Source organism: Podospora pseudopauciseta (genome assembly GCF_035222475.1).
Source record: "Podospora pseudopauciseta strain CBS 411.78 chromosome 5 map unlocalized CBS411.78m_5, whole genome shotgun sequence".
In the NCBI taxonomy this organism is placed as follows: domain Eukaryota; kingdom Fungi; phylum Ascomycota; class Sordariomycetes; order Sordariales; family Podosporaceae; genus Podospora; species Podospora pseudopauciseta.
The window spans coordinates 1,869,529-1,887,189 of record NW_026946665.1 but is presented as its reverse complement, the minus strand read 5'-3'; the positions used below and the strand labels follow the sequence as shown (position 1 = coordinate 1,887,189).

The following is a 17,661-nucleotide window of genomic DNA, read 5'->3' as shown; positions in this document are numbered from 1 at the left end:
CCAGTGCGCGTGTCTCTATGGGAAATCAGGTGCTCAGTATCGGCGGCGTCACTGATAAAATCAAGTCGGTGGATGCAGCTCCACAAGGCTTACTAGTCTTTGACATGACTGCCCAAACCTGGAACAATAACTATGACGCCAAAGCCAAGAATTATGTTCGGGCTAAAACTCTGGATGAGTGGTATCAGAACGGGTTAGTTTCAAGTTACATGTCATCTCCAAAAGGCAATACTGGTTCCATCGCGAGAAGAGGATAATGCTGTCCTACGTGTAGAGGTATGGACAAGGTTTTTTGGTCTTCCGAGCAGGCGAGGGCCCTGTTTGCGACAGATACGGACACTGAACCTCCAGGAAGCGCGCCTAGCAAGCTAACAGACATTCCCAATGGCACAGAGCAAGCGGACTCACGACAAGATTTCTCAACGACTTAAACTCCAGTCGGGGCTATCGCAGGAGCCAAAGCCGGGGGAATGCTTGCTCTGGCTATCACAGTCTCTCTGGTGATTTGGATGATCCATCATCACAAGAAAGCCAAGAAAGAAAAGGACAAGACCGCCCAGTGGCCACTGCCTCTAAAACATTCCAGCGAATTTCCAATCACGGAGATGCCAATTTACAAACCGGAATTTGATAGGCTTTGTGGTTACTGGGAACCATCAGGACTAGCAAAAAACACAGTGAGGGACAGTGCGCGGATGTCGGTGCAAAAAGTCGAAGTCAGCGTCGACCACGACCATTGGGAGTTGCCAGTGGCCCCGAAGGATCACTCGGTTCATGGGTTAAGACGAGTAACTAGGGGGGTTGGCATGGGAACCGATCACAACAATTGGGATCTGCAAGATAGGCGAAGTTTCTGAAGGTCTTGGAGAGTCCAGAGTTACTAGAGGAAGAGCAATATCGATAGCAGTATACGATGCTTTTGTCCGATGACTGCTGAACCTCAATGTTTGCCCATAAAGCATCGCCACAAGGAGTCAACTAATGGACAAGATGACCCAGTCTCTCACCAACCAACAATTGTCTCACGAATCTACCATCCCACAGATACATCGTGTCATGAATCTATGCCCTCTCAGTTGACCTTCCAACCCCAGGTTCGAGCGCTTAGACATTGCAGTAGCACCTCATGCTCCCCGAGTTCTGGTTGAACGCCGTGCAAGAGTACGTCCCACTGGAGCCCACGCTCTGCCTCTGGTCTTGGCAGTTTGTTGTCAGAGAAGATGCTGCAAGTGATCGACTTGGTGGGTGAGGCTGATTGAGCTAATGGAGCTGTCGACCCTGATGCAGGGGCTGGTACCACTGAAACCCTCGTAAGAGCCAGTGTGGGGACACTTGCAGTTGCTAAAAACACTGTTAGCAGAGGCATTCTTAGTGAGGTCATAGAATAAGATGACACTAACCCGCAAGTATACCACCAGACGCTGCCGTTGGCGGTAAAGGTGAGGCAGCTGGTAGGTGCGAGGAGGAGGTACTTGGCGCTGACCATTTTGGCGAGGGAGGCTTTTTGTTGAAGGCTGAGGAGACAGCGTTGTGGAGGATGTCGATGGAGAGAGTGATGAAGCCAGACAAAAGTTGGTGAGGCAATGTGCTTTATACTTGCGTTCACAATGCTCAGGGTTTCAAGCTGCCTTTGGGAATGATACCTTTTTGGGAAGGTTGAAGTATATGATCAGTATTCCATCAGTGACGATCCCCTGAGCGAGTCGCAACTTTGTATTTGACTTTTTCTAGCCCCGTTCTTGTGTGATTTTACTCCTTCGGAATCGGTTGTTTCCTGTCAGCACTACCAACAGCGGAGGCTCATAAAGGTCAAATTCAACCCCAAATGTCGAAGACCAACGTTGATGTAGCTCTAGCTGCTAACAAGTGAATCACGCCTGTTGTATTGAGTGCGTTGATGATACCGTATCGTATAATGGCTTTGAGGGGTAGTGTTTACCGCTCCTAATCCTACTGCGTATGTAATAATCCTTGCCTGATGCGCGGACGCTGACTGAGAACGTGAAATCACATCACTGAAGGTTTTCCCAACGGAACTTTTCGACAAGAAAGACGGTGGCGAGACCAAAGCGAGATTGGAAGCACAGGGGAGGCAATTGTTCAAACTCTTACGTGGTCAGCCGGCCTTCTATCAATGCGACACGTCTGACCGGGCGGCACTTGTTCTCCAAAACAGACACGTTGTTAGGAGGAAGGCAAGTGAGGAAAGTATGGACTCTCAGGATGCTGCTAGTCACAAGCCCAATATACGCAAAGCCAGAAAAGCGGGTTCGGTATGTCCATCTCCTCCAAAGCACCATTGATGGTATTTTGGCTTCACTCATGTACCCGGGAGTATGGCTTTCCGACACGTATCTGACTGCAACTATCAGCTTAGCGGTCGAGTGTACGTCAATTCTGCAGCCTACTACTACCGGAAATCTTCAACGTCAATGATATCGGACGGAATTTGGCGATGTGCGGGTGTGAAGAGTGGTGTTACAAACCCTTAGACTGGGTGCAAGATAAACACATTTACTCAAAATGAATATGCCTGACTAACCCCGATCGCAGTTATGGCAGACGGCCCCATCCCCCAGCTAACTTTCGGTACGCATTCTGCGATTTGCTGGATCCAACAATGGTGGAGAATCTTACACTGGAGTCCGGGGCGCATGATTCCAATCATCGATACCTATTGTGTGACTATCTTCTCTATGGAATATTCTTGAAGTCCAGAATTTGGGGTAGGTGCTAAGATCCCTTAACTCCCTGCCTACACATAAGGACTCTCTGATAGCTACAAGGCTTACTACTTTGTTGTTTACCATTCAGAGCGTCCTTAACGTAGCCTATTGCTTGGAGCCTAAACTCAATCCGAGGGCTATTGACACGTTAGTCATGCCTGTGCCACGCAAAGATATAATCAAGGCGTTGGTTCAGAAGTACACCAACATGAGCCCAACACCAGGCTTATCTACATCGTGGCGCGCCGACTTTATTGAAAACAAGGGAGAGGGTCATATCTTCTTGCTACATGGCGGTCCCGGTGTTGGGAAGACATATGTAGGTCGGCATACATTTATCCTTAACCGTGCACGATTAACAGTTCTGCCCCTCATCAGACCGCCGAATGTATCGCGGAGTATACGTACTGTCCTCTACTATCTCTCACCTGTGGAGACATTGGCACAGACGACGTCAAGATGGAACAGCAGCTCTCCAAGTGGTTCAGACTGGCCGAAAAATGGGGGGCTGTCATGTTGATTGACGAGGCTGATATCTACCTGGAACGGCGCGTTGTTAGTGACCTTCGGCGCAACAGCCTTGTATTTGGTAAGATTCTGCGTCGGCATCCTCATCTGAGTACACCAGTAGTACTGACCCTGAATGTACAGTGTTTCTTCGTTGTATAGAATATTACCGAGGAATCCTGTTCCTGACTACAAACCGCGTCGGGCATTCGACGACGCCTTCATTTCCAGGATTCACATCATCATCAAGTACGATCAGCTCAGTAAAGACAATCACCGCCAGATTTGGACACAGTTCTTTGACAAACTCACCGACGAGCTTCAAGGCTTCATCATCACTGGGCGAGCCAAATGATACATCTGGAAGATGAGATCGTAAAGAGGCTGGAATGGAACGGCCGGGAAATTCACAATGGTAAGACCAGTTAATCAAGTCCACGTGGCGATGTACTGACAAAGCTTTTGGTGCGCAGCATTCCAAACTGCCGTCGCTCTGGCAGAATTCCGATTCCTGCAAAAGACTGACAAGAAGGAGCATGATGGCCCAACTTTGGATCAGAAGGACTTTGAGCAAGTTTGCCAAATGAGAAGGCAGTTCAAAGAGTATCTTCATGATCTCCATGGCCTTGATGAGGAGGGAAGGGCTTACAACGCTAGAGCGAGGGCAGGAAATCATGACTTGGGAAGGGACATGAGCAACTAACAGAAATCAGGAAAGGAGGTTGGAACATTTTCATCTACATTGGTTTACATGCAGCTATGTATGGTGTCAACAAATGTCACATGGCTTGGCGTTATCGGTTTGTCGCCACCGTCCAATCACGGAGGCGAAAACACCCACATGTTCCTGACGATCTCCCCCACCACTTTCCTCAGCTCACTGCTATATCTCAATGCCATTGAGCACGTGGGTAAGTGACAGACTCCAGTGTTACAGTCACACCATTCCTCCATCATTCTATTCCTTAGCTTGCATGAGCTGAAAGATGCCCACGTGCCCTGGCCGAGGCCATAAGTTGAATATGCGCTCGCGGAGGAGTGCAAGCTTCCTCACCGTCACAAACAGCTGCGCACCTCCACCAGAGTCATGGTCTTCCTCAGCAGCCTAGGCGTCCTTGCCTTGTTGACGAGCACCGTGCTCTCACACCCTCAGCCATCTCCTGCTCCCGTCTCCACGACAACGTGCCAGGGAAAATCCTATACCTACAACGAACTCGCCGGTTTCGGATCCATCCCCTCTGACGCAAGAGACGAATTCGGCGACACAATCAGCATCGGCTCCTCAGCCGCGATCACCAACTGGAAAAAGCGATCTGCCGGTGGCAAAAACAAACAAACCTACTACACCGGCACGCTCTACGGCCTCCCCGACAGAGGCTGGAACACCCAAGGCACCCAAAACACCATCCCTCGCGTCCACATCTTTGATGTGACTTTCACCCCAGCCGCCGCGGCATCTCAATCCCCGCCCCTCCCACCAAACCTCCTCTTCAAATACAAAGCCACTATCCTTCTTACCTCTCCCAGCGGTGAACCCCTCACTGGTCTCGACCCAGACAGTATCACCACCCTCCCTGGCTTTCCCCCCCTCCCAGCATCGACCTATCCCGGTGATGGATTTGGTGGCCCCGGTCCAGGAGGAAAACGCATCGCTATTGACGCCGAAGGCTTGGTGCTGAATGATGATGGCACCTTCTGGATAAGCGACGAGTACGGCCCGTACATCTACCTCTTCTCCCCCCGCGGAAAACTCCTATCCGCCATCGCCCCACCTGATGCTCTCCTCCCACTGAGGAATGGCACCCTCAGTTTCAGCAGTGACAACGCCCCTATTTTCGACAACGGCAAACGACCCATTCCTACCAACCCCAGTCAGGGTAGGTCAAACAACCAGGGTCTAGAGGGGTTAACTGCCAGTCCAGATGGGAAACAACTCTGGGTCATGCTGCAGAGTGCGGGGAGGCTGGAAGGGGGTGGGAATGCTGCTACGAGGAGATATACCCGGTTATTGAGGTATGATGTTAGCAAGGGGAAAGGCAAGAAGGTGAAGTACTCCGGGGAGTGGGTTGTGCCTTTGCCTACGTTTACTGATGGGCAAGGGAGGACGAGGGTGGCGGCGCAGAGTGAGATCAAGTATGTCAGTGACGAGCAGCTGCTTGTGCTGCCGAGGGATAGCGGGGTTGGTGCTTGCACTGATAGCCCGACGAGTTTGTACAGGCATGTGGACGTGGTTGATATTGGGAGGGCGACGGATGTGAAGGGGAGGGGGTATGATTTGTTTAATGCTTCGATAGCGAGTCAAGGTATGTTGTTTGACTTTTGATACGAAGGATAGCCTGACCCTGACGAGAGCAGATGGTGTGTTGAAGCCAGAGATAACACCCGCGACACTTTGCCCGTGGATCGACTTCAACATCAATTCTAGGCTGAACAAGTTTGGGATGAGGAACGGGCCCCCAGCGTTGCCGATGAACAGCCTTTTGAATGAGAAGTGGGAGAGCTTGGTGTTGGTTCCGGTGGACGATGGCAAGAAGGACGAGTACTTCTTGATTGCCATCTCTGATAATGACTTTATCACGCAGAATGGTAAGCGTTTTTGACAATAGAGGGATGCATAATACACTGCTGACAACTGTTTCAGGATTTATCAACAACGGCAAGATCCCATACAAAGACGCGAGTGGGTGCAGCCTGGACCAACAGGCCTTGGTGTTCAAGGTCACGCTGCCAAGGAAGAGTAGGCCTTTGATCGGATAGGAAAAATTGCTATCCTGTCGTGATGGGGTACATAATCAAAGAGACTGAGATCAAATATTCGAGGTCAGACATGGGTGTTGTTTTTATTGTTTAAGGGGTTCAGGGATAATTGTCGAACAGAGGATTAGGGTTGAACCAAGCTTCATCTGTGGCGCAGTGCTGGCAGTGTGCCAGCATGCTCCCACGCTATGGAAACACAAGAATCGTGCAGCACATCTCCAGTTTGTTCATTGGATAGAGAGCGACCGAATGCCTCGATATTTTAACTTGGTTTGGCAAGGCTAGCTTGGCAACGACATGTGTTCTCTTTGGTTGCGATACTATCTCATCACCATAGAAATTGAGTGATGTTGTGATAGTGTCAGATTGGCTGCCTCATTTCGCTTCTCCTGCGATGCTACCAAGCTTTGTGCCGAGAACAAGCCCTTGAGCTCGTCCCCATAATCGCCTTGCCAAGGTCCCATAAGAGGACTGATCTGACAATCGTTGGTTGGGTTGTCGGTTGAGGTGTTGGTCTTAAATGTGCCAGAAGGCCACCCTCGATTGAAATCGTCGTAGCCCTTCATTCCAGGTCTCAGGGCTTCGACCGCCAACATTTCACCATGGCACGAATACACCTAATAGCCCGGTTATTGGCATCAGCCGGCCTATGTCAGATAACAGCGGCGAGTTTCTGGACCGCGACGCAGATATTCGTCGATGACCCAGAACTTGAGCCATTTCGCTGCGACCCAGCTGGTGTGACGGGTCTCTCATGCACCGGAACAACGACCGTAACACGGTTAGTGGCACGTACCACCTCACTTCCAGACGTAACGCCAATATCAACCACAACAGCGAGTCTCACTTCCTGGGATTTGGAGGTTGTGGAGTACTATTATCCCGCCGACGCGGTTCCCACCTCGGACCTGTATACCTGGCGGTGGGACCCAGATCCCGACTCGCGTGGGAAGGGCCCTCAATGGCTTGTCGACTATACAATCACCGCGCCAACCAGCTGCCCGACCCCCTTCGAATACACCACCGAGGTCAACCTCAGGACCTCCGCGTCTGTTCCGACGCCGCTCAGCGAGATCCTCCACTCCATGGCCAGCGTCGAAACAGATGTCGTCACATACACCAGACTTGTCGCCACAACCGATAGCAGCACCCATCGTTGGGTGCAACAAACTTCGTACTACACATACACGACACTGCATGTGAAAGCGACGGACCTTCCTCCAGCGCGCAGACCGCCGGCGGATTACTACCGACACGATCAAATCAACTACCGCTACATTGAGAACTGCTTTCTCCCAGGCGAAAAGGATCCGCGCCCCAACCCATTTGGAGCAGAGGCAAAACAAAAATGTCCCCACAAGGCCTTCGGACGCTGCAGCAAAATCCCAGAAGGTCCCGCCATCATCCTTGCCATCGTCGGGACCCTCTTTGTTCTAGGCTTCATCGAGAATTTCCTGTGGTTCAGGAGCCTGATGCAAGGCCACTGGGCTCTTCGGTGCGGCACGGTGTGCTGGTGGCTGATTGCCACGCTGCTCATGATCTTTGTCACCAAATATGAAGTCGGGAGGAATGCAGATGATCAGGAGCAACTGAGGGAGAAGTGGAAGAGGATGCCATTTTGGATGAAGATAAAGTTGTGGCTTCAGTGGGGGTTTCGGCTCAAGTATCCCGAGCGCTGGTTGGGGGCTCGAAACCCGGTTAGTGTGGGGGAGAGTATTGAGATGGGAATCGGTGGGGGAGGTAACGGAGCCGGAGGTGGTGGTGGTGGTGGTGGTGGTGATGCTGGAACTGGAGGTCCCCCGTCGAGAGCCCCGGAACACGATGACACGCCTTTGCCTGTTTATCCCGGTTCTCCTCTTTCGAGTGTCAGTGATGGGCATTCGATGAATAGTGGGACGACAGCTGCTACTCGGGGGCCGGCCTTGGGGAACCCAAATGCGGTACTTGGGCCTGTGCTGGGTTCTGGTACTGTGGTTATTGGGCCGACCATAAGTTCAGCCCAGCAGGCGCCTGCTTCCCCACGGCGACAGGAGACGGGTGAGGGTCCAGCGAACGGTGTAATCCGGGCTGTTTAGACCTTGCACATCTCATCGTGGTTATGATGAAATCATTGGAGCCTCCAACTATTAAGTTGGATGACAAGGAAGTGGACCACATATGGATGTGGCCCAGGTAGGTTTGAACTACCCAAGCCATCTACCCACATTAAACCCTCCACAACCCTGGACCTCCGAAAGCCCCCGATATCAACACACACTGTATATTCCACCCACAGAGACCAAAAATAAAGCTTTTCTTTTTACTTTTTTTTGCTCTAGGTACCCACCAATAGCCAAATATACCGAAGAGGATGTTAAAAATACCTAGAAAGACAATGCCGCTAGTATAAGCTAGCGAAAAGCATCTAATAAGTATGAGATTCTACGTTCTACCCTAAAGTACTATATTAATAGTACTCTACTAAAGAACTTTACTTATAAAAACGAATTGTAATTCTTTAACAGCTAAAAAAAACTTATTATTTAATAGATACTTCATTAAAAAAACTTTAATTACGCTCTGTCACAACCCTGGTACTGGATAGTTATGGGGCTACGGGAAGAGGGGCCAATTAGGAGAACGTATAGGGAAGCCAATTATAGTAAAGGACGAGTAATTAGTGTGATTAGGGCACTGAGCAGACTGAGTAGAGTGATCAGTGTAATTAGGGCACTAAGCAGACTGAATAGGAGTGATTAGTGTGATTAGGGCACTAAGCAGACTAAACAGAGGGGATTAGTGGCCTTAGGAGCCTGGTTACGGCTTAGCATAAGGACTATATATACGGAGGAACTGGCTGGTGTAGATAGATAGTTCCGCAATATGCAATATAAGTTACAATCGTTAGTATTAGACTATTATGATAGAGATAAGCTATTATTATATACTATTTAGCTGTACCGAACTAAGATTATTTAGAAGTGCCTTTAACCAATATCCTTTTTAGAGGTTCTGGATAGGAGTTCGTCACACGCTTTTACTTATACTAATATAAAAGCTTTAACAGTTAATGTATTAATTAAATAAAGTAATTTTAACTTCTTTAATAAATACTAAATATTTTACTTTATTAATTCTTATTTATATATTTAAATAAATTAAAAAAAATTAATTATTTTAAATTTAATAAAGGTCCTTCCGAAAATATTAATAAATTCTTTAACTTATATTTTACCGTTAATTAAATTAAATTTAAGTATAAATATAACTGTAAAAAACTAAAGATAATAGAAAGTGAAAGTTAAATAAGAAATTTATATATGTAAAATAAAAAGGAAAGAAGATTTTAATTATTATATTTAAATATATTTTATAAAACGGAAAACCTTTTTTTCCCGGAATTATCTTTAAAAATAAAAGCCTTTGTAAATAATAGTTTAAACATTTATTAGATAAGGATTAATATTAGTTTGGGGTGCAGCCACAGGCCTAAAGTTTTTCTGATTAGAAGGTAAGGATGTAGGGCTTTCGAAAGATTCGGAAATTTAGAAAGGGTTATATATATAAGCGGTCTGCTTAGGACATTTTATTTTAGACAGGACATTAACTTTTATTTCTTCGTATTTTATGTCTTGCACGCGTGCAGGCAATTCTAGCCCTCTAATTAGGCTATTCCGGTGCTTATTATGTAGCCTGCGAGCCTATAGTGTTTTTTTATTGTCTTGCGTGAAATGCGGCCTGCGAGCGAGCTATTGTTACGCAGGTATATTTGTAGTGTCTTAGTTGTATTTATGTGTTTTCTTACTATTTGAATATATAGTTATATTAAAGAAAACTAAATTAATAATAACCTTACTATTAATTAACTTAAAAAGATATTTATATTAAAGGTTAAATTTAAAGATTTATTAAAACATTATTCATTTACTTATAATAATTATAATTCATATATTATTTACAGTTTTATCATTTAATATTATAAAAATAATATTTATTTATTTTTTTGTTTTCACTGTTTTTTTTATCTTTTAACCCTTTAATATTAATTATCTTTTAAATATAAAAGAAATATATAAAAGATTTTAAATTATCATTAATATTTTTATTAACTATATATTTAATAATAGAATTATTTTATTTTAATTATATAACTCTACTCGTAAATAAAATTTTAAAAAAAATAAATATTACTAGAGGTTAGTATAAAATAGAATTATAGTTTATATATAATTGTAAACCTTTTTTTTTAGTAATAATTTATTACGGCTTGACACCTAGTGGGGCGCAGAGTGTACTACGGACCAATCGTTAGTATATAAGTAAAGACTAATTAGGACAGGATTAGTGGGATCGAGGATCGATCTAGAAGAGCTAACTCTAGAGGTAATAGTATCGATAGGATCGAAGGTCGAGTTAATCGATCTAGAACGGTGCTAGGCTTAGCGCGAGGACTATATATACGGAGGAACTAGCTGGCGTAAATAGATAGTTCCGTAATATATAATTTAAATTATATTTACGGTATTTAGTATTTATATCGAGATATTTTATTATATATTATTTAGTTATACCGAACTAAAATTATTTAGAAATGCTTTTAACCGATATTTCTTTTAGAGGTTTTAGATAGAGGTTCGTTATATATTATATACTTACTTTAACTCTATTACGGATAAGTTAAAGGCGTCTTTTTATTACTATAGCCGGACCTAAAAACGTTTAAATGGGAGGCGTCCCGCCTAGCCCAGGCGCCGAGGGACTTTCCGCTAGACCTGTGCTTTTTACTGTAAAGTAAGTTATTAAGCGTCTTAAAAAGCTCGAGGACGAGGCTTAATAGACCCGGAAATAGATTTTCGCTATCTTGGCTGCGTTTAAGTCGACTATTAAATTTTTAATACCGGAGCGTTATAGAGGAGAAAAGGTAGAATTTAAAGGGTTTTTAATTTAGTTTAAAACTTATTTTTATTAATACCTAAATTAATTTATTAACGAGGAGTCGAAAGTAATTTTTACGGCTATTAAACTTAAGGATAAGGCTTTCGTATAGTTCGAGCCTATCCTCGACGATTATTACGAGTAAAAGCCGGAGGATTAAAAGAAAATTATTATAAAATATTTCGAAAGTTATTATACTTTTAAGGCTAAACTTAAAAAAGTATTTAGGGAGTATAATAAGGTAAAGCGCGCGTAGGGTAGACTTTTAAATCTATATTAGACGCGCTTAGTAGCCGACTACGTAGTTTAATTTAAGATCGATAGTCTATATAACGCTATTAACGATAAAGGGTTAATATAGCTTTTTTACTATAGCTTTAAAAATAAGGTAAAAAATAAGTTATATAAGGAGATAAGGCCCGATACTATCGATAAGTATATCGCTATAGCTATACGGATCGACGATCGGTAGTTCGAATATTATATAAAGAAGAAAGGAGGTAATAGTAAAGGTAGTTACGGTAATAGCTATAAGAGATACTTTAACGGTAATCACTTTAATAATAGGCGTAAGCGGAGATACTTTAGTACTAGCTACTTTAGTATTATATATTCGGAATCGATAAACGTCGATATTATATAGTAGTAAAAGCTATAAGGCTAAAGCTAGGGTAAAGATAATTTTAAGTATTTTAATTACGGTAAAGTAAGATACTTTAAAAAGGATTATAGGGTATTTAAACGGCTCGGATAGAAAAAGGAAATTATATTAATTATTATATCGAAGGGACCGAGGGTTATAAAGGTAGTAGCTATCGGGTATTAATAAGGCGGAGCGGTAAACTCCGAGGAAGACTTTAATTAATATGTTAGATAGAAAGATATAGAGTTTTAGGAAGTAAAGGAAATATTAAAAAGGCTAAAAGTAGAATATAAAAAAAAAGATTTTTAAATATAAGCTTTACGGAATTAAATAATATAGATTATTATAGAAGTTCCTACGAAAGTCGCTAAAAATAAAGATCTCGCGTAAGGACCTACTAAGTAAATAATACTAAAAAGATAATATAGTAAATACAAAATTATTATTCTATAGGATATATTATAGCCTATAAAGCTTTTATATAAAAGCTAAAAAAAGTATTAAAAAAGTAGGAAGGTCGTTAATATCGGAATCGCAAAGTTATTAAAAAATATATTAATATTTATATAGTATATACCCTATAAGGAGGATATAGTATAGCTTTATCCTAAATATCTAGAATATCGGAGAATATTTTAGTTTTAATATATTATATATAAATATATAAAATATTATTAAAGTAAATCGCTATATAGCTATTAGCCGGTACGTAAAGTAAGTAAGGAAGGTAAGCTATAGTTAGTTAAAAGGACTATAGCCCGGTAAGAAAAAGCTTAATAGGAGGACCTAAACGATTATATTTTATAAAAAGTTTAGGATTTAATTAAACTAAAAAATAGCCTTTAAATAATATAAATTATATTAAAATATATAAAGTATTACGTCGAATATATAAACGATTAAAATATAAATAATAGTATACGCTCGTGGAAAAAAGTAATATTAGGATAATACTAAAGCCTAAACTACGTTATATATTTATGAAAGAAAGTTAAACGATATTATTAAATTAAAATATTTAAAATTAAATAAAAGAATTATTATCGAGCGTAAATATAAAAGAATATTAGAGATAGAAAATAAAAGGAAATTAAATAAATATAATTAAAAAATTTTATATTATTAATTAATCCGGAGTAGGAGGACGCTTTTAAATAATATAATTATTTAAGAAATAACTTACGGTTTTTCGCGGGGGCCGTTAACCTTTAACGGACTATAAATAGTATTTTCGAAAGTATTAGTATAAGGCGAAAGTATAAAATAACGATCTAGCGCTCGTTAACGAAGTCGCTACTATATAGGGAAGAAGTAAGAAAAATAAATACCTTTAGGTTATTATACGATAAAAGGATCTTTAAGTAATAGTATTAATAAACGGTAGTGTAAAAACGAATTTAATTTCGCTATAGTTTATATATTAAGCCTATATACTATAGAAGAAAAAGAAGGAATAGATTATTATATAAAAACTATTTTTTACGTAAAAGGTTTATAGGGAGATATTACTTTTAGATATTATAATCGAAAGAAAAATAATATTAATTATATTCGATATTATAGATATAGGACCTTTAAAAAATATAATTTTAAAGTAACTATAGTATAAAGACTATAATTTAAATATCGATTAGAGAGATAGTAGTTACTTACGATTAAAAGAGCTTTAGAAGTATTTAATTAACGATAGAAAATTAAAAGTACGTACGGAGTAAAGTGTAGGATAAATACCCTCTACGGTACTACCGTAAAGAGTATAGGAAATAATAATATATTCTATCGATATAGGCGGTAAAATCGAAGAAGTAGGGTTAACGACGTTAGTAAAGATATCGGAGGTTAATAAGTATATTTACTATAATAACGTAAAGAAGGGTAAGAAAAAAGCGGTACCGGTAGAATATTAAGGATATTTAGCCTTTACGGCTAAGTACTTAGAGGGGTTTCTAGAGTAAGGACCGTAAAACTATAAAATTAAATTAAAAAAAGGAGCTAAGTTACAGCTATTTAAAGTCTATTATACTAACGATAAATAAAGTAAAGAGCTACGGAAGTACTTAAATAAGAATTTAAAAAAAAGGTATATTAAGGAGTCTATATTATTAATAAAATATCCTATATTTTTCGTACCGAAAAAAGACAGTAGCTTACGATTATATATAAATTATCGCTAATTAAATAATAAAACGGTAAAAAATAGCTATTTACTACCGTTAATATCTAAATTATAAAGTTAATTAATAAAAGTACGATATTTTATACGTTTAAATATATTTATTAGGTATACCTATATATAAATTAAAAAAAGAAATAAATAGAAAATAGCGTTTCGTATACCTTATAGTTATTTCGAGTATTTCGTAATACTATTTAGGCTAACTAATACGCCCGTAACGTTTTAATTTCTCGTTAACTATACGATACAGAAGTACCTTAATAAAATAATAATATACTATTTCGACAACGTTTTTATTTACTTACGTACTTTAAAAAAGTATAAATAGTATATACGAAAGATATTCGACGCGTTATACGGAGCTAGACTTTTAATTAATAAGGAAAAAAACAAGTTCTACGTATAAAAAATAGTATACCTAAAATATCTAATATCGCTAAGTAAAGTACGTATAGAACCGGGGAAAATTACGGTAGTTAAAGACTAACCTACGCTATAATTATAAATATACGTTAAAGAATTTTTAAAGTTTATAAATTTTTATCGGATATTTATCCGGAGCTATATAGGTATTATAAAGCTATTTAATTACTTAATTAAAAAGGACGTAGAATTCCGGTAAAAGTAAAAAGAAAAGTAGGTTTTCCGGGAACTAAAAAAGGCTATTTTAAAAGACTTAATATTTAAATTATTAAACCCTAATCGACTATTTAAAGTCGAGGCGGATATATTAGACTATACGATCGGTAAATAACTAGGGTAATAAAATAATAATAGTAAGCTATACCCGGTAATTTTCTTTTCGAAAAAGCTTAAGAAAGTATATTAAAACTATTTAATCTACGATAAAGAGCTACTCGCTATTATCGAAACATTTAAGAAGTAAAGGCTATACTTTAATAGTATTAAATATAAAATATAAATCTATACGGATTATAAAAACCTACGGTACTTTACTATTACGAAGGTCCTTAACGTACGATAAATATAATAATTAAAGTTTCTTTTAAAATTTAATTTTTAAATTAATTATAAAAAAGGTTCGGAGAACGTTAGGGTAAACGTATTTAACCGGCGAACCGACTATTATAAGGATATACCTAGAGAGTTATTACTATTACTTAAGGAAGCGCCGGATAATACTTTTAAGTATTTATTATAGCTATAAATAAAATATTATATAGTATATTATAAGAAAGTTATTTTTAATAAATACTAAAGGAAATTAAATAATAATATTATAAAGTAATATTAATAGGAAAAGCTAGAGCTATAGGGTATTTAGAAAAATAATTAAGGAAGACTATAGTATAAGAATCGAACGTACGTAAGGCTAGGTAATAAAATAGTATTAATAATAGAGATTTATATATTAAAGTTCGGAGGATATATAAGTATCGCTAAGATTATAAAAAAAATTAAATAGTACTTTAATTAACTAAAAATTAAAAATAACGTTAAAGAAATTATTTAGTTATACTATATATATAAAAAAATAAAAGTTATAAAGTATAAGCCTTATAGATTTTTAAAGTTACTACCGGTAGTAAAACGATTATAAAGTTTAGTTATAATAAACTTTATTACTAAATTATTAAAGTTTAAGGATATAGTAACCGGCGTTAAATATAATAATATATTAACGGTAATCGATAGGCTTACTAAATAAATATATTTTTTACTTTATAAAGAAACTTAGTTAGTAAAATAGTTAGCGGATATAATACTATAGTATATTATATTAATATATATATAATTAAAAGAGTTTATTACGGACCGCGATATTAAATTCGTATCGAAATTTTAAAAAGTATTAATAACGAGGCTAAAGGTAATAAATAAAGTATTTTCGGCCTATTACCTTTAAATAAACGGTTAAACGGAACGGCTTAATTAAATCGTAAAATAATATCTATAAAATTATATTAATTTCGAGTAAAACGATTAGGTTAAACTATTATTTACGGTATAGCTAATATATAATATATTATTAATTAAGACGATTAAAGCTATACCGTTTTTTACGAATTTTAGTTATAAAGTAAACTTACGGTAGGGACCTGCGGTTAAAGTACTTAAAACTAAAGTTAAAGTAAATAAAATATATATATTCTATAGTAAACTTAAGTAAAAACTAAAGTTTATAAAGGAAAGGATATAGAAATATTATAATACTAAAAGGCTCGAAGGACTTTACTTTAAAAGAAGAAATATAATATTCTTTTCTATATATAATTTATATATTAAAAGACCTAGTAAGAAACTAAACTATAGGAAAATAAAATTATTTAAGGTTAAAAAAAAGATATTAAAAATAATATTCGAATTAAAGCTACTTAATATAATATATTTACGGTTATATACTTTTTATATTTTACTTTTAAAACCCGTACTATACGTAAAAAAAGTTAATATATAAATAATAGTAAAGGACGAAAAAAAGAAATATAATATAAAAGAAATATTAGATTTACGGTTTAATAAAGGTTAATTAAAATATTTAGTTAGTTAGTTAGGATATCCGGCTATAAATAACTCGTAAGAATTATAAGTATATTTTAACAATTTAAATAAGTAAAAAAAATTTTATTAATAATATCCGGACCGACTAAAACCTAAATAAGTAAAAAAGACTTAGCCTTAGCCTATAGCTAAATAACTATAAAACAAAGCTAAAAGAACCTCGATAAGAATCGAACTTACGCCTTTAACGTAATAATCGACGTATTATATATTATATTATAAGGTTAAAAGGTATAAAGGGGACTAAATATAAGTAATACTATACGCCTTAGGTATTTCGGGAAATAAAAAGCGTATTACTAATAGTATTTAACGCGGCTAAAAAGGAAAGACCGGCTACGCCCGGATTTAAAAAAAAGTTAAGCGGTTAATTAAAGCTTAAAGTAAGATTTAGGAAGGAAAAATTAAGCGGGATAGGGGCGGAAAACTCTGCTAGGAAACGGCTCCGGAAATCCAGGAAAGCGGAGGCCGGAAAAAGTAAGGAAACGTCGCTAAGCGGTAAAGCAAACTATATAGCTAACGCGGCTTCCTTCTATTTAATATATTTTAGCTCTTCTATACTATTAAGGCTATAGGAAACGGCCGTAGCTATTCGCTTAAACTATATTCGTTTCTATAAACGTAAACGGTTAATTTTCTAATATAAAATAGCGCGCTAGGACTTAGCCTTTACTATCTCCGTCTCTATTTAATTATATTAAATAATAACCTTATAAAACTATTAAATAAATAATTTATAAACGTTATAAAAGGATTAATTATATTATATATAGGTAGCGTAATACTCGGAAACGGAGGAAAAAATCTTATAAAAGAAATTACGTTTCTCGTAAAAAGAATAAATACGCTTTATAATAATAATAAATCGTAATATTAAAATAAATAGTTTATCGCGATCCGCTATCTTTAAGTATAAAGGTTTAGTATTAAGTCGCGCTTTACTTATATAGTTAGATATTATAGAGTATAGGGAAATAAAGAAAAAAGGAAAGAATTTATAAATATTAATAGACGTAAGAAAGTAGGTTAGGCCGATAGGACTTCGGCCTAAAAGGGGGAGCGTCGTGTTACGGCTTAATACTTAATAAAGCGTAAAGCGTACTACGGACTAATCGTTAATATATAAGTAAAAACTAATTAGGATAGGATTAATAGGATCGAAGATCGATTTAAAAGAACTAACTTTAGAAATAATAATATTAATAGGATCGAAGGTCGAGTTAATCGATCTAGAACGGTACTAAGCTTAGCGCGAGGACTATAAATACGGAGGAACTAACTAGCGTAGATAAATAGTTCCGTAGTATATAATTTAAGTTATATTTATAGTATCTAGTATTTATATCGAGATATTTTATTATATACTATTTAGCTACACCGAACTAGGATTATTCAGAAGTACCTTCAACCAATAT

At 38.1% G+C, this 17,661-nt stretch overlaps 5 protein-coding genes across 5 annotated transcripts; 4 read left to right on the top strand and 1 right to left on the bottom strand.

Moving 5' to 3' along the window:
• Positions 1-17: 17 nt before the first annotated feature.
• QC763_0078360 (uncharacterized protein) lies at positions 18-943 on the top strand (the record flags this gene model as incomplete). The annotated part of the gene is made up of 2 exons (XM_062906071.1): positions 18-193; positions 275-943. 2 exons carry the CDS (start codon positions 18-20, stop codon positions 429-431), a joined length of 333 nt encoding a protein of 110 aa, XP_062765142.1. The 3' UTR covers positions 432-943.
• A 268-nt stretch (positions 944-1,211) lies between these two features.
• QC763_0078350 (uncharacterized protein) lies at positions 1,212-1,486 on the bottom strand (the record flags this gene model as incomplete). Its single annotated transcript, XM_062906070.1, has 2 exons — positions 1,212-1,350; positions 1,401-1,486. 2 exons carry the CDS (start codon positions 1,484-1,486, stop codon positions 1,212-1,214), a joined length of 225 nt encoding a protein of 74 aa, XP_062765141.1.
• Positions 1,487-2,880: 1,394 nt separating this feature from the next.
• On the top strand, positions 2,881-3,936 carry QC763_510590 (uncharacterized protein; the record flags this gene model as incomplete). The annotated part of the gene is made up of 4 exons (XM_062913641.1): positions 2,881-3,045; positions 3,105-3,315; positions 3,378-3,389; positions 3,707-3,936. 4 exons carry the CDS (start codon positions 2,881-2,883, stop codon positions 3,934-3,936), a joined length of 618 nt encoding a protein of 205 aa, XP_062765140.1.
• A 229-nt stretch (positions 3,937-4,165) lies between these two features.
• QC763_0078330 (uncharacterized protein) lies at positions 4,166-6,317 on the top strand. The gene is made up of 3 exons (XM_062906069.1): positions 4,166-5,536; positions 5,589-5,819; positions 5,875-6,317. The coding sequence occupies exons 1-3, from the start codon at positions 4,321-4,323 to the stop codon at positions 5,988-5,990; spliced, it is 1,563 nt and encodes a 520-aa protein (XP_062765139.1). The 5' UTR covers positions 4,166-4,320; the 3' UTR covers positions 5,991-6,317.
• Positions 6,318-6,592: 275 nt separating this feature from the next.
• On the top strand, positions 6,593-8,065 carry QC763_0078320 (uncharacterized protein; the record flags this gene model as incomplete). Its single annotated transcript, XM_062906068.1, has 1 exon — positions 6,593-8,065. One exon carries the CDS (start codon positions 6,593-6,595, stop codon positions 8,063-8,065), a length of 1,473 nt encoding a protein of 490 aa, XP_062765138.1.
• Between the last annotated feature and the right edge of the window lie 9,596 nt (positions 8,066-17,661).

What these genes read in the sequence shown, in the direction of transcription:
- QC763_0078330 (XM_062906069.1), top strand. Translation starts at nt 4,321, where the DNA reads ATGGTCTTCCTCAGCAGCCTAGGCGTCCTTGCCTTGTTGACGAGCACC. An exon ending in TGCTTCGATAGCGAGTCAAG is followed by an intron (nt 5,537 to 5,588) that starts GTATGTTGTTTG and finishes TGACGAGAGCAG; the next exon opens with ATGGTGTGTTGAAGCCAGAG. An exon ending in TGACTTTATCACGCAGAATG is followed by an intron (nt 5,820 to 5,874) that starts GTAAGCGTTTTT and finishes CAACTGTTTCAG; the next exon opens with GATTTATCAACAACGGCAAG.